The sequence below is a fragment of the Ictidomys tridecemlineatus genome, chromosome 2, assembly GCF_052094955.1.
Source record: "Ictidomys tridecemlineatus isolate mIctTri1 chromosome 2, mIctTri1.hap1, whole genome shotgun sequence".
NCBI lineage: Eukaryota > Metazoa > Chordata > Mammalia > Rodentia > Sciuridae > Ictidomys > Ictidomys tridecemlineatus.
In genome coordinates this window covers 196,124,975-196,140,920 of record NC_135478.1, presented here as the reverse complement: position 1 = coordinate 196,140,920, position 15,946 = coordinate 196,124,975, and the positions used below count along the sequence as shown (strand labels likewise).

General features: G+C 38.4%; 1 protein-coding gene across 20 annotated transcripts in view; it reads right to left on the bottom strand.

The window, feature by feature from the left end:
- Positions 1-15,946, bottom strand: part of Ica1 (islet cell autoantigen 1) — a 145,519-nt gene that overhangs the window by 35,016 nt on the left and 94,557 nt on the right. For all 20 annotated transcript variants that reach the window (XM_078040358.1, XM_078040353.1, XM_078040349.1 and 17 more), the window contains 2 exons: positions 6,549-6,674; positions 5,448-5,546 (listed from right to left, as the gene is read on the bottom strand). In XM_078040358.1, coding sequence (XP_077896484.1) covers positions 5,448-5,546; positions 6,549-6,674 — 225 coding nt within the window. The remainder of the gene's footprint in view (positions 1-5,447; positions 5,547-6,548; positions 6,675-15,946) is intronic.

The window sequence follows — 15,946 nt, the reverse complement described above, 5'->3', positions numbered from 1 at the left end:
TATTTACCCAATTTTCATAAAAACTATTATGGCTTTATTTTCAAAGCAAGTAACTACAGAGCCATGTGGCCTGTCGGTAAATGTTCAAATGATTAACTGAGAAATGTGGAGGTGGGTGGAAGAAGGCTGCTAGGCATATGAATTTGAGAAAAACAAAATTTAGAAAAGGATGTTTTTTCGAATTTGGAACACTAAAAACATTTTGGTCTTCAGGATGACATCCTACATCACAGTGCTGAGACTTACACCCTGAGAGAGAGAAAAAAGGAAACTTGGGCACATCTGTTTCAACGGTTATTTTTGAACAGGCTCAGAGATTTGTTTTCAAATTCAGGTTTCCTTAAAGCCTTGGCACAGATCAAGAGCCAGTTGCAAAGCCAAATTGCATGTTTTAGAATTAGCCCTGTTACAAAAAAGGCAAGCCCTCCTGCCTTGCTGGCTTGCAGGCCTGCCCAGCCCTCTCCTAGCCCTGGATGGGAGTTCTGTGAGCCAGACCAAGGCCTGCAGGGCTGAAGGACAGGTTTGAGAATGGAGCTGCCAGAGTGTCTGTGGGAGCCAGGGAGGGAGTGGGTTGGGTTACCCTGAGGCAAGGTCTGGGGAGACCTCTTATCGTGCAGCCAGTCACAGGCTTGCCTGTGAAGTATACTACAAAACTAACAATCTAGAATGAAAACAGTGAGGATAAAAGTAACTTAAGCTGAGCTACTGAACCCAGCAACCTCAATACGCCTTCCTGTGTGGATGCTCCCAATGGCTGACTTCTGGATCCACTACAGAATTCTTGGCAAGTTCATGCCCCTTACCACTCCCAATTGTGCTACTGGAGCTTTCGCCACTGTGACCACCACTCTCGCCACCACCACCATCACTACCCACCATCACCATTACTTCCTCCACCACCCAGTGCCACCGTCACACCAGCCCTACCACCATCTCCACCATCATACAGCTGGGCTGGACTCAAAACCAGGTCTAGCTGCTTGTGCTTTTACAAACTTTTCTTTATCACATGAGCAGAGAACGTAAAGAGCAGAGCAAAAACCTGGTGTTTCTTCTAAAAACACAGGGGGTGGAGCATGTCACAGGATATACTTCACTACTGACCATTTTCATTAAACACAGGCACTCGAGGACATGCCTTCCCGAGTCAGCCCTGCAAGAGTGTCCACTGGGCAGCAAAGGGCCCAATCCTCACTCTTCTGTGAAGATGCCCACCTCACCCACTGCCGGGATGCCAGAGAGAGGAGGAAACCATCACTGACACAAACAGAATTGTAGATTTTTCAGGGAAAAGACACTTGACTTCCAAGGAGCTTTTTTTCTTTTTCTTTTTCAGCTGATGCCCTTTTGGGGTCCATGGAGAAATGAGTAAGTAAATAAGATCCTAGAAGGAGGGAGTGAACAGAACCACATCTGAGGGTTGGCAATTTAAGACAGGCTTCTGCCTTCCTAATAAGACAGAATTTCATTTAGTTTTTAAAAAATGCTTTACACTCAGTCTCAATTACTTTTCCCAAAGAAGGGGCAATGCTTTCAAGATCTGGCAAGTAACATATTCCATTCATGTCCCCAGGACTTGGTAATTTCTGCCATGTGAAGACAGACATTCCCAGATGATCTGGAATCAGTGTAAAATTCATACACTAATGATAATGCATGCAAAATGTGCATGTTTAGCCGCATGTTAATGAATCAAAAAGTGTTGTCTGAAAATAAGTTGAGGGAATTGTTTCTTTTACGAGAAACTACTTAGAAGATAGTCTCTCTAAATCTGAGCTGTTTACAATTATTAGATTTAAAAACTTTTTTGTGATTTTAAATTTCAAAGCTATTTGCATCATTACTTCACCTTGTGTTTCTTTTAAAGCATCTTATCTATGTTGTGAGCACTAGTGTCAAAGCTAGGTAATATAATGAATATATCCACATATCCATTTAATTGTACATAAATAAAGGGCAATTTGTCATATAACATAAAAAAATTTCAAAGCTAACTTTTCTATAAAGTTAAAATGCCACAAGTTATTATTTATTAATTATAAAATTAAAATATGAAGGAATATGCTAATAAAGGTAGAATCAATATAATTACATCAGGCCTGGGTAAAAAGCAATAGCTGTTTTCACATAAAACATCACCACAAAAATGTCCTAAGAGTCACTTGGTTATTTTTCAAGTTGTATGAGGTGGAGACTCAATTCACTCTTATAATACAATTAGCTTTAAAGAAGTTACTATATATTTCTTAGAGGAAGATTCACTTTAAGTGAAACTTTGAACTTCTTAGGGTACACATTTTATCCCTGCAATACTGCAGCAAGAGTCTTCCCTCCAAACAGGATGCACCAAGTGTTTAACACATTAATTATCATCCTTCATCAAGCATAAAACTAACAGTCAGGAAATACAGCTGCAATGGCACAATTACCAACACACTCAGAATACACCCTGAAGCAAAGAAAACAAATGGCTTGCTTTTCATTAACAGAGCTTGGCAAGCCTCTCCAAAGACAATGTTTTCTTTCCAGTCAGAGTCCCAAAAGGCATTTAAGGGGCTATTTGCTTAGGTAAACCCAGAGAACAAATTAATCGTGAAAACGTTTATTTAAATTTCAAAATAGCCATTATCAACATAAGGTGCCATTCAAAAAATATACATGTTAAAAGATGACTTGATAAAATAAAAATCTGATAAATATAGGACATGTATTTAAAAAACGTGGTTTAAGAGGGTTGAGAAGTCAATATCTTTAGACTTGATCATTTTACATAAGGTATTTATGGTCTTTGTTTTTATGTTTTGTAGCAGATAATTTGATATGCACATGCCTCTATCTATAAAATAATGAGACATGTACAACAGGATTCAGTTGTGTTTTTCAGATTTTCATCCAATGAAATAATTAGCTATCAGCTTGAGATTCTAATATGTCATCACTGAAAGCCAAGATGAATAATATTCTAGAGAGATAGTAAAAGAACTGTTTATTTGGTTGGTTTCTGGACACTTATTCTTTTTTATTTTTATTTATTTATTTTGGGTACTGGGGATTGAACTCAGGGGCATTGGACCACTGAGCCCCATCCCTGGCCCTATTTTGTATTTTATTTAGAGACAGTGTCTCACTGAGTTGCTAGTGTCTCACTTTTGCTGAGGTGGGCTTTGAACTCGTGATCCTCCTGCCTCACCCTCCTGAGCCACTGAGATTACAGGAGTGCACCACCATGCCTGGAGACACTTATTCTTTTTTTTTAATATTTATTTTTTAGGTGTAGATGGACACAACACAATGCTTGTATTTTTATGTGGTGCTAAGGATCCAACCCGGGTCCCACCCGTGCTAGGCGAGCGCTCTTCCACTGAGCCACAATCCCAGCCTGAAACTTATTCTTAATATTATTATAACATCAATATACTTTAATGATGTAGCGCTCCTCCTAATATATTATAATTAATCTATGAGCTATCACTTAAACCAAAACTTAAGGAAGGCTCTGGTGATATAAAAGGTAATGGAAACTCCTCTGCCCAGAGTGGACTTATGACCTGAACCATGGCTGTCAACCTTTCCCTAAATTCTCTGCTCAGAGATCCTCTGATGCAATCAGGTTGGTTCTCTCTGCAGGATAAAGAGCAGGATGAAAATTGAAGAGCTGTGTTTTCCTTAGCACAGAAAGCCAAGGATATACATGTGGGTTTTTTCATTCATGTAACAGCCTCAATCTCATGAATTTATGTTGTGCTTCATATGCAACTAACTCAAATATGAAGTTCGTTGGAATTGTGTTTAGGGTAGGCACCATTTCATCTTACAGTTGGTCAATTTATGTTATGTACAGTTGACTTTCAAAAGGCAAATAACCCTGGGTATTGTAAATAAAATCAAATCTGATTCCTCAATGTGCCTTATAGAAGAGTGATCCACGGGATTCTGCTCAGGCCTGTGTAAGAACTGCGAATGGCACGAGTTATCATTTTGACCCATCTGCCTTGGGGTGGATGGCTACTTTCTGAGGTGCTGAAAGCAGCAGTAAATCACAGAGTAGAAACACAGCCCTACTAACAACAGCAACATTGCCAGAGTAAAGACATCTGCTGCCTAACTGTGTGCAAAAAATTTGGCTATACAAGGGAGGATACATACAATCTTTTGGTTCTCCTCAGTGAGACATGGTGGTGATCCCAGCTACTCAGGAGGATGAGGCAGGAGGATTGCAAGTTTAAGGCCAGCCTCAGCAATTTAGTGAGACCCTGTTTCAAAATATAAAGAGGACTGGCAATGTAGCTCAGTGGTAGAATGCCCCTGGGTTGTTCAATCCCTAATAACACCCACACACACCCACCCACACACACACACACACACAAATGTTTCCCCTTTACATATTTAATAGTTCACAGAGCCAAACAGAGCATATTCTGAATGTAATTACCACGCAGCAAGTCAGCACCAGTGAAAGGGAGAGGGGGGGAGTAGGTGTCCTGCCTAGAGTCAGGTCAGGTGTCTCACAGGGTAAGTAGATTTTCTTGGATTCCTCTTCCTGGGACTTTCATTTTCAGGGCAGGTCTTAAAATGTTTCCATCTCAGTACTTCAATAAGTGCGGATACACTATAAACATCTCAAAATCAATGAAGCATTTTAAGAAAAAGCAGCTTTTTAATGTTTTGATGTTACGGCAAGCAAGGTGATAAGACACAAATTGCCTAAAAAATTAGAAGCAAGGCAATTTCAAGGTGAACTTTTCTTTCAAAGATATGATCTAGTAACAAAGCACCCACTACTCTCTTAGCATTCTTAAAATCCTTTTGGAACCCAAATGCTTCCTTACCTTGATATGCATTCATCTCTAGTACCCATTAGAGAGCAAAACAATTCCGATTCAGTTTCAACAGTAAGAATCAGACAGTGTGCATGCATTCCTTCTGAATTGAGAAGACCTTGTGTCTAATGTTGCTTTTTCAGTTAGAAAAACTAGTACCAGTCTTATGGAAAAATCCAATTCTACATCGGATGGCACTCTCAGAATTAAAAAAAGGTCTTTTTCAGAAGAAGGAAAAAAGATATACCTTCTGAAGTAAGCATATTTGAATTTAATAATTAAAAAGTAGGACTGGGCGGGGGGTGTAGCTCATGGCAGAGCTTAGCTTGTGAGAGGCTCTGGGTTCAATTCCCAGCACCATAAAATCAAATAAAGAAGAAGTAATTGAGTTTCCCACAATTCACCTCCCAGTCATGTGAGTCCCAAGGTTCATTATGTTTTAGGACTGCAGTGGGCTATCATGGTACTAACTACAGATAGGGTAAAAGAGACTCTGCCAGGGATCACAGTTCTCTTTAACACTTGGGGTCTTTGAATAATAAACCTCACTGTAATGGACATTGCTAGTAATATAAGCAAAACTGGATTTTTCATAAGACTCTCTGGTGGACTGTTCAGTTTTCCTACCTTCAGTGTAGTGAATTCATAGGGCTGATAACCTTTGAAGCTCTCATGGATGGCTGCCATCGTATGGGAAGTTTTCTCCCAAAAATGAAGCAGAGTGGTCTGTCAAGAGAGATGGTAAAGCTATTAATATTTCGAATGTGCAGTCCCAGTCCTGTGCCCCAGAGAAGGGTACCATCTGTCACTTTCCAGATCCTCTAAGATGTGATTCTGATGCTTTTCTACACTGAGTTTCCCTCTCTGCCCTGGGACACCTTGCATTTCAGCCAAAGTAAATGCGTCCCTGGCTTCTGCGGCTCCCACCACCTGGGACCCTCTCTCTCCATTCTCTTTCTCATTCAGTCTGTCCTCCAAAAGCCAGGGCTGGTCATGAATCTATTTTTGGGATCCCTCCAATGACTGGATTACTCCCTCTTTAAACCCTCTTTGGCTTTTAGAACTTTCTGCTTAGTGTCCCCTTTGTTCTGTCTAACAGGTTTAGGAATTATAGTCAGACCCTACTCTCTCCACTTTTCTTCTTAAAACTTTGTGAGCTCCTTGAGGACAAGGAACCTGGTCTTATTAATTTTATATTCCCTATAACACTCAGCATTCAGTCTCTCACACTCAGTTGGTGTCGACAGCACTGTTGATAGACACAGATGCTATCCTGAAGGAACTCAGAGGCTATGAGGAGAGACAAAAGTAAGTATGTTGAATTATGACAACCTAAGGAGGAAAGAAGGCCATGAGACATAGAAAGGACAGGGCTAAGGGAGACCAGAGGAGGCTTCCTGAAGAACTTGACGTTTGGTCCAGTACGTTGAAAAGAGCCGAATTTGGAATGACAAAGATGGAGGGGAAAGGTGCTGGAGGCAGAAAGGACTCCCCAAGTCAATACAGGGAAGGCAAAAATACAGTGTATGTACAAGGGAACAGCTACTATTGGACATGGTTTGATGAAACCGTGAGATGCTAGGAAGGCAGAGATGTCAGAAATAAATTATGAGAAAGGCTTTCAGAACTTACTAATTCCTAAACCATACTTTGAGCTCTAACATCATTTTTCTATTGTCTTAGCCTCATGCCACTCCTTGTTCATTGAGACAGACATCACTTTGTTACCTGGTATGTTGCTAGCATGTGAGACAAGAGGTTGCATCTGCTTGCTCCAAGAAGATCCACTTTTTGACACACATCCATCTTCAATTTGTCAAAATTCTTTTTTGCAAGGCGTACTTGTGTCTGTACCTATGAAAGTAAAAGGACATCTCTGAACCACTCAGACCCTCAAATAGTTAAAATTTGCAGGTGACAAAAGACCAATAGCAGGGCTTCTCTTTTATACCAGAATATGCCTTTGAACATTCCAGACAAATGAAAAGATCCTACAACATCCATTCTTTACTTCCAAAGGCCCAAATAAGAGTACTGAATATTATAATTTTACAGCCGACTTATCATTCTTATTACGATTTTCTTAAGACTAGTGTTAAAATTTATGCCTTCTCAGGGCATTTACAAATTAATCACAGGGGGAGAAGTCCAAGGTGGCATGGAATTAGTCTTTCCCTATGGTTTTCCCATAGTACTTGGAAGCTGGATTCCCATACATTCTTCTCTTAGCTTTCCCCAATGATAATATCTCACACAACACTTGTTAAAATGAAAGAAATCGTCACTGATACGTATTTACTTATTTATAGACTTTATTTGGACTTCACCTGTTTTTCCATGAATATCTCTCTTCTGTTTCAGGAGCCAATCTACGATATTACACTTTTGCCACAGTCTAAAAAAATTATCCTTACTGACAAACTCAATGTTTATTAATAGTAATGTACAATAACAATCTTCCACCTTTCCCTGCACCAAAGAGTAATCAAGGAGGGAGTGAAGGCCAGGAAAAGATTCACAAATATTAATTCTCTGCATTATTTCACAATAAAATAAAAAGTTTAAACATTTAATGCAGCTACTTGAAGAATTGCTAAGTCAAAAGTTCTCCTTCCTCCAATCCAAAGGTGTCAGCACATCATACTCTCACCAGGGAAAGCCAGCCAATTTTGTTTTACTGAGGTATGACTGATAAATAAGAAGCTGTAGCTATTTAATATATTCAACATGGTGAGTTAAAATATTAATTTATCTCAGGTAGTTCGTGAAGTTTAGATATAGGTGGGTAACAGAGTTGGAGGTAACAATGACTCATTGATGGTAAACCAGGTGGCATGGCCAGTATCCGTCATGCTCACCACCTGACAAGCTGATATGAAGCAGGTACACAGTACACACTTGTTGACAGAATGAGTAACTTTTCCAGGTCATTTCTAAGGGTTCATATTAAAGTATAATATTTGAAGTGGTTTTAGAAGTGGAATGTTTGAAGTCTTTTTAGAAGTGGTGATTTTATTTTCTTAAGAAAACAAGTAGATTATTTTTTAATAGAATACAATAATTTGTGTCACTAATACAACTACCACATTCTCAGCTTATCAAAGTATAGGGCATTACACAACAAGAGCCAAATTACCAATTAATACAACTGACTGACCACATGCCTTCCAACATTATTTTATTTTGGACATTCTGACTACTTTCTCTTACTGATGAAGACAGGCTTCACCAGGAAAGTAACTTAGGAGTAGGGCTGGCATCCTGAATCAGCCTGCCTGACTCCAATGTCATGCTACTCTGCCACTCAATCAACTTATTACCGCCTGGAAAATAAAACAAAAAAGCTTAATCCCTGTAGGATTCTATGAAACTGGAAAATAAGGAAGGGGTACATTTAATACCATATCAATAGAATTAATATCCTATATGACTAGAAGCTGTATGAGCAGCATCTATAGCTGTATTAAGCATTTCCTAAGAATTCTTCTGTATTCTCTCCATAGATCTGGGAAGATCAGAAAATAGCAGCCATCAGCTCCTCTGCAACTGCCCACACCATGAGCTCACACAATCCCGGTGCCCGATCATTCACCGCGGAAGCTTGCAGAGCTGTGGGAGCTTGGGAGCTACTCAGGAACTCTGACTAAAAAGAGTTTAAAATGAGCTAAGTATCAGGGATTTTCAACCTTCCTTGAAAAGCATGGGGGTGGGGAGAGAAAGCCCCGTTCCAGAGGGGAGGAGTGGGACTCTGAAGGGGAGGGACTTTCACATGTGCATTTGTTAAACGCTCACTCACTGAGTGTCTGTCCTGTGTCAGGACTAGTGCTGGGCACTGGGGTGGCAAGAAAGGATTAGACATAAAACAAGTGACCAAGAAATGTCTAGGAACAAATGCACCTTGCCATAAGGGACAGTATGTTTTAAGGAAGACAGTTAAGTCAGCAACTGTCACACAATGGTGGAACTATAACAGCAGAGCTAAGAGTGAGGAACAGAGAATGATTAATGCTGGTAGAGTTGGGGCGGCATTGGAGGGTGATGGCATTAAAGCCCCAAGTAATGTCCTTTCCGTATCCCTACCCTTTGCCTTCTAACTCTGTAGCCTCCTCCTGTATGGAATCTGGGCTTGATGGTGATGGGCTTTGGCTAGCGAGAGCTCGCTAACAAAATGTAATGAAACTGGGAGCTTGAAAAAAAGCTAGCATGTTTCTACTTTCTGTCTTGCTTCTCTGACAGTGCCCTGAACATAAGCCCAGCTGGCCATCTGGAGGGGTGTGAGAGATGCGTGCATGCAAGAGACATGAAAAGGAGAGCCCAGCTGTAGGGCAGCCCAGCCATTATTAACAGAGCCCCTACCTGGCCCATAGCTGACCACCAGCATGACTCCATGCACCTATAGGAGACCAGAACGGCCCTGCTATTCTCTAAATTTGTGAGCAATAAAAAGATGCGTGCTGTTTTGAGCCACTGCATATTATGGCTGCTTACCACATGGCACTGCTATAGCCAAAAATCATGGATATAAACAGTAAGGGAACAGACAATGAAGGATTTGGGGATGAGGGGATATCTGTGGTGGACCCTAAAGCATGGCTAGGAGGTACTCTAAGACTTGACTACTTAAATGTGGAGGTTCTAGATTTTTTAACTAAATGCAAATTAACTGGCAGGGATGTGAATTTCACTTTTCCCTGTACATTAATACAATCAGTTACTCATAAAATACTCTATTATCCTAGGGCAAAAAAACAAAAAAACTTCACTTGTTTATAACACAAAATTCATGTATTAATATAGTTTGAAATGTGCCCTAATTAAATTTTGATTGAATTTTGAAAGGTAGCTTAAGGAACCAAGAAGACAACTTCAACACTTGACCCAGTGAGTTCTGAAAGGCCATATGTTTTGTGTGTCAACAATGATTATTAAAATACTTAATGCACTGCTGAGTTTCCAAATGCTGAGCTCTCTCCCTGCCAAACAAGGAGGATGTTTCACTGTTGGGCATTTTGAATACGGTAAAATTTGTTTAATATTTTGTGCTCCATGTCTGTTCTATAAAACACATTTCCAGCCCGCAGCCCAAGGACAAAACACCAAGGACACCACCCAGCACAGGCCACCAACAAGAGTATAATTTCATATGCCTCCAGATGCACTTAAGTGAAAAATGTTTTGATTATTATTCCTCTCAATCCCAGATAAATTATATTCAATTACATAAACATCTTGAGGAGCTCCTGGGGTTTTCAAGGCTCTTTAAAAATTTTTTTCACTCAGATAAATGTACCCTTTGTTTATTTCTTCATTTTATTTCAGCTACCTCACCTGTCTCCTCTTATTCCCCAAACTAGGAAATGACCACGCATATTAGAATCTCTTTACTCTGGGTCTTGCCTTCCCCAGGCCACAGAAATTCAATTTACTGGAGAAAGCAGCAATGACTTTGACTGCCAAAACTACAGGGCACTTCTCTGTACTTATTCTTCCTAACCTGAAATTCTACCTCTTAAGCCCCAGCTTGAACTACACAGAGGGAAGCCAAAGGTATTCATCTTCTCAGTTCCTATCCAGTGGACAAGGTCTTCGTATTACTCTACAATCAAATAATCAGAGAGTACTTTTGCCTTCTCCTTAGTGCTTATTTCCGTTAAGAACAAAATAACACAAAATAATTTCATTTTTATATCTTCTTTCAGAAGATATCTCGGATCCCTCAATCCATTCATTAGTCAAATATTTACTGAGTATATTGTTTATGCTGATAGCAATGAGAACAAATGAAGATAGTCTCTGCCCTCCTGAGTCTGACAGTCCTGTGGATATTTTGATATTTGTGCAGATATCACTACAGGTTAAGTGAGATGCTCAGAAGAAAAGTCATACACTCTCACAAAATGATTGGCTAATGGTTCTGACTCAATGGATGTCCTCCAAGGACATGGTGCTCAACATGTAAGCTGAAGGACTAAGCATGATTAATGATGCTAGGGGGGAGAGAGAGAGAGAGAGAGAGAGAGAGAGAGAGAGAGACAGACAGACAGACAGACAGACAGACATGGGGGGGGGAACATGTGCAAAGGCCCCGGGTGGAGGAGAATAGGGCAAGTCCTAGAACTGACAGTAGGTTAATGTACCTCGGTTGCTGAGAACTGCAGTAGAGTGGTATGAGATGAGACAGGAGAGGTGGGTTGGGTCACATTCTGGAGCAGGACCTTATTGGTATGCTCCGGATTTTAGTTTTGTCCTACCTAGAAAAATACTGTAGTCTCTTATTAAGCAAGGAAGAGAGAGGATTCTGTTTTCAGTTTGAAAAGATCCCTCATTGCACTGTGGAGATGAACTGGAGGAGAGAGATGAAGGTAGATAAGGAGAGATATGAAGTCAAGGGGAAAGACGATGGTGGTATTAGACTTGGGTAGTGACGCTGGATATAGAAAAGAATTATCTCATCTGAGAGATCTTTAGAGGGTGAAATGGGAACTGATGATGAATTAAATGTCGGAGATTTGGAGGAGGACTCCTATGTATCTGACATCCCAACGCCCACCTTATTGTTGAACTTGCCTCTCCTCCAGCTGATTCTACTCATACCCATTCTTGTGGCTATCCTCAGACCACAGCCGAATTCTTGGCTTGCTTTCCCAATCAGCCCTCAGCATTCCTCCCTCATGAACTTGATCTGTTCATTCCTATTTTCCTATGAGGCAGCATTCTCATTCAGAAAAAATTTAAGATCATAGGAGACACCAACTACTTCCTCTGTGGTAAGGGGCCACAAGAGAAAATCTAAGGGAGCACTCCGAAGTCACATACAAAAAAGAAAGGCAGATATGTGGCTTCATTAAAAGAAGATCTTTGTTTGAGGCTAATGAAGCAAGTGTTCTCAATGGTCAGATAAATCAAATGCCTTGCTGAATCACGCAGACGCTTTAGTGTTTTATCATATACTTATATGTATATGATAAAACACTATCATATATAGTATTATGCAAAGATACTGTATTATGCAAAGAAGTCCGTGTGACTGTGTGCACCGTTCATTTGGGTAAGTAGCAGGTGTAGATCTTAGGAGCTACTTACAGCCTTATTCTGTTTTTAGAAATGTTCCTTCTCTTTAACAATGTGGTTCATGTGGGAGTTGGTAGGTGTTTTTATAGGCCACTCCCACTGACTGGCCCAGGATGGGTACCTTAACCCAAGTAGAATCAATTGAATTGAACCAAGGTTTGTTAGCTCAGTGAAAGACATCTGATCCAAGCTAGGTGAAACAGAACCCTTCCTTAGGTTATCTGAACTCGAAACTACAGAAAATAAGTCTCAATCCTTCTCTAATGGCTAACGCACTGGAGACAGTCCTGTCATTTGAGTTGGTTGTGGTGTGAAGAAAATTGATCTGTGAGAATAAAGGTGATATACAGAGGAAAATAGAGAAGAGATGGAGAAAGAGCCCTCGTAGCACACAAGTTCTTGGGTCCAATTTGCCCTTCCTATGGCTACATGAGATTTCTAATAAACTCCTTCCTTTGCCTTAATGAACTCAAGATCTCTGTTACATGGAACCAACATAGCACTGATCCAAGCTACTCACATTTGCATTCTTGGAAATTCATTTGAGAGACCCTAAGAAGTTCTATGATGAAGATCCCCTTTTAACTTTGACTATTCCAGTATTTCTAAAAAAATTTGAAATAGCCTTTTTTCATATATCATATATCACCCATTATATGCCATAAATTTTCAAAATCCCTGTTTTACAAAAGAGGAAATTAAGACTGACATCCTTACCTAACATATAAAAATTTGGTTTAGACTCAGGTGTGTTTGATTCTATGATTCATCCTTTTACACAAATCTGTGAGACCGAAGATCATTCTCTACCATTGACCATGTGACACGGTATCCTGAGTCTTAGACCTTTCCAAAATGTGAAGACACCAGCTCAGGACTCCCTGTGGACAATGCTGACCATATCAATTTGGATGCAATATGGGAGGCTTCAAGCCATGAAACCTGAGCAGAACTTCTGTTATCTGAAATCTACTAAAAGCTGTTAGCTCAGGCTTCTCAACAGTGGAAAGAAGTTGGCTGGCCCATCCAATTCTCTCAGGTGTACTGGGGTCAATGGATCCCTTGTTTTCTAAGGGAAATATGTAGAGAGGGTGCTTGTATATTTGGGCCCTGGGAGAAGACACTATTGCTGCCTTCATTGCCATCATCATGACTAATCTGCTTCACTGTGCTACAATTTAATCGTAGGTGACCAATTCTAGGAGTTTTTGGACAAATATATACAGCCTTACTATAGCTATCACATTCATGATATAGATCATTTTCCTCCACCCTGAAATCTCCCAGTCAGTTTCTTCCAGTCCCAGCCAACTACTCATCTTCTTTCTGTCTCTACAGATTAGATTTATCTCTTCTAGAGATTGGCATAAATGGCAACTTTCTGTAACTTGGTATAATCCTTTTGAGCTCTGTGTTGTTGGCTATATTAGTAGTATATTCTTTAAAAATTTCTGAGTAGTACTTAACTGTATGGATAGAGTGTACTTTATATATCCATTAGGGTTCTTCTGAATTTGGGGCTAATTTGAATAAAGCTATTATGCACATTTGAATACAAATCGTTGTGTGGACATGGTTTTTTATTTCCTTGGACAAACAGGAACAAAATACATGTATGTTTAACTGTGTAAGAAACTGCCAAACCATTTTCTAAAGTCACTATATCATTTTGCATTACAAGTAACAAATGCAAGTTCCATTTGCTTCGTATCCTCATTAACACTTGATATTTTCAGTCCTTTAGATTCTACCATTCTAGTGGTTATGAGTCATAGTTATCATGATTTCTACTTGCATTTGTTTAATGCCTAGTGATGATGAACTCTTGTGTCTTATGTGCCTCTATATAACTTTATATCTATTCAAATATTTTGCCTAGTTTTTAAACTTTTTTATTATTGAATTATTATAAGATTCTTTATATGTTCTGAATGAGTCATTATCAGACATAAGTTTGGAAATGTTTTCTTTAAGTGTGAAACTTGCCTTTCATTTTCTTAGTAATACTCTTTTATAAGAAAAAAGATTTTAATTTTGATAGTCCAATTTAATATTTTTCTTCTATGGTTTACAGTCTTTGTGCCTTAATAAACTTTTCCCTATTCCAAGGCAACAAATACTTATTTTTCTAGAAATTTAGTGTTTTTAGTTATTATCTTTGGATCTATAATATTTAAAGTTCATTTCTGGATACTGTGTGAGATAGGAGTAAATGTTCATTTTGTTTTACCTGCATGCAGATGGCCAATTATTGTAGCACTATTTATTTAAAAACTATTCAATCACGTATTAACTTGACACATACAGGAAAATCAAAAAGTCGTACATATATGGGCTCATTTCTTGATTACATTTTCCTATTCTACTATTTTGATCTATATGTTTAACCTGATACCAACACTACACTGTCTTATTTACTATCACTTTTAATAAGTCTTGAAGTCAGGTGGTAAAGGTTCTATAATTTTGTTCTTTTTTATTTTCTCTGAGTGATAAGCTTGTGTTCTATCACTAAGCTACAACCCCATACCAAATTTTGTTCTTTTAAAAAATTGTTTTGGCTATTCCAGGTAATTCCATTTCTACATATGTTTTAGGTACAGCTTATCAATTTTTACAATAGAGCCTTTGAGATGTTATTAGGATTGCATGGGACCCACAGTTATTGGAAAGAACTGACAGCTAACAATATCTTCTGACCAGTGAACATGGTATCTCTCTCCATTTATTGGGCTTTAAATGTGGTCTTAGCATTTTATTTTGCAGATTTTAATACACAGTTCTCATACTTATTTTGTTAAATTTATTTTTTTGTCATGTCATATTTTTTATGCTATTGCAATTTCTAAAAAGTTATTGGTAATTATTACTAGAAATACAATTAATTTTGTAACGTAATTTTATATCCTGTGACATTGTTAAATTTGATTATTAGTTTTAAAATTTCCTTTGAGATTCCTTAGAATATATAACATGGATGGATCTCTGTGTGTGTGTGTATGTGTGTGTGTGTGTGTGTGTGTGTGTGTGTGTGTGTGTGCCAGTGAATGTCACCCAAGAATAAAGACAACTTCTTCTTTTCCAACTTATATGTCTTTTATTTTTTTCTTGTCTTATTGAATTGGCTATGATAATGCTGAATAGAAGCTGATGTGAGCAAATATACTTGTCTTGCACCTGATCTTAGTTGAGAAACAGCTAGTCTTTCATGATTAAGTACGATGGTTTTCATATATTCCCATTATCAGATTGATTTTTTTAATTTCTAGTTTTCTTGAGAATTTTTATCAGGAATGAATATCAGATCTTGTCAAATGTTTCTTCTTGGTTTATTTCGATGATTATATCCTTTGTTTTATTCTATTCATGGAGCAGAGTACAATGACTGATTTTAAATTGATCTCCATTCCTCAATAAATCACACTTAGTAAAGATATAGTACACTTTTTATATATTGCTGGTCAACTTGTTAATATTTTTTTACAGCTTTTTGGAGACATAATCCACGTACCATTCAAGTCACCCACTTAAAGTGTAAAATTCAATTATTGTCAATACATTCCCCGATATGTGCAGGCAAGCAGAATCTGTTTTAAAATGCTTTCATCAGCCCCAAAGCAAACCCAGGCTCATTTCATTTTGCTAATATTTTAATAAGAATTGTTATTTTGTAATAAACAAATTTTAATAAAAGCTGTTCTAATGAAGGACATTAGTCTATACTTCCTTGAAATGTCCTTTATGATTTTACTGTCAGGATAATGCTGGTCTCACAAAAGGAATTGAGAAGTGTTTATTCCTATATTTTAAAGAGTTTATATAGGATTGATATTATTTCTCCCATTAATGTTTGGTAAATTTTATCATGTGAGACTGGAACTTTCTTTGTAGGAAGGTTTATAACTATAAATCTAATATATTAATATATATAGGGCTATCATGTTATTTCCATTTGAGTAACTTTGGTACTTTGTGTATTTCAAGGAATCTGTCCATTTTACCTGAATTATGGTGAAATGAATTTATTGGCTTAAATAATATATATTATTCTTGTA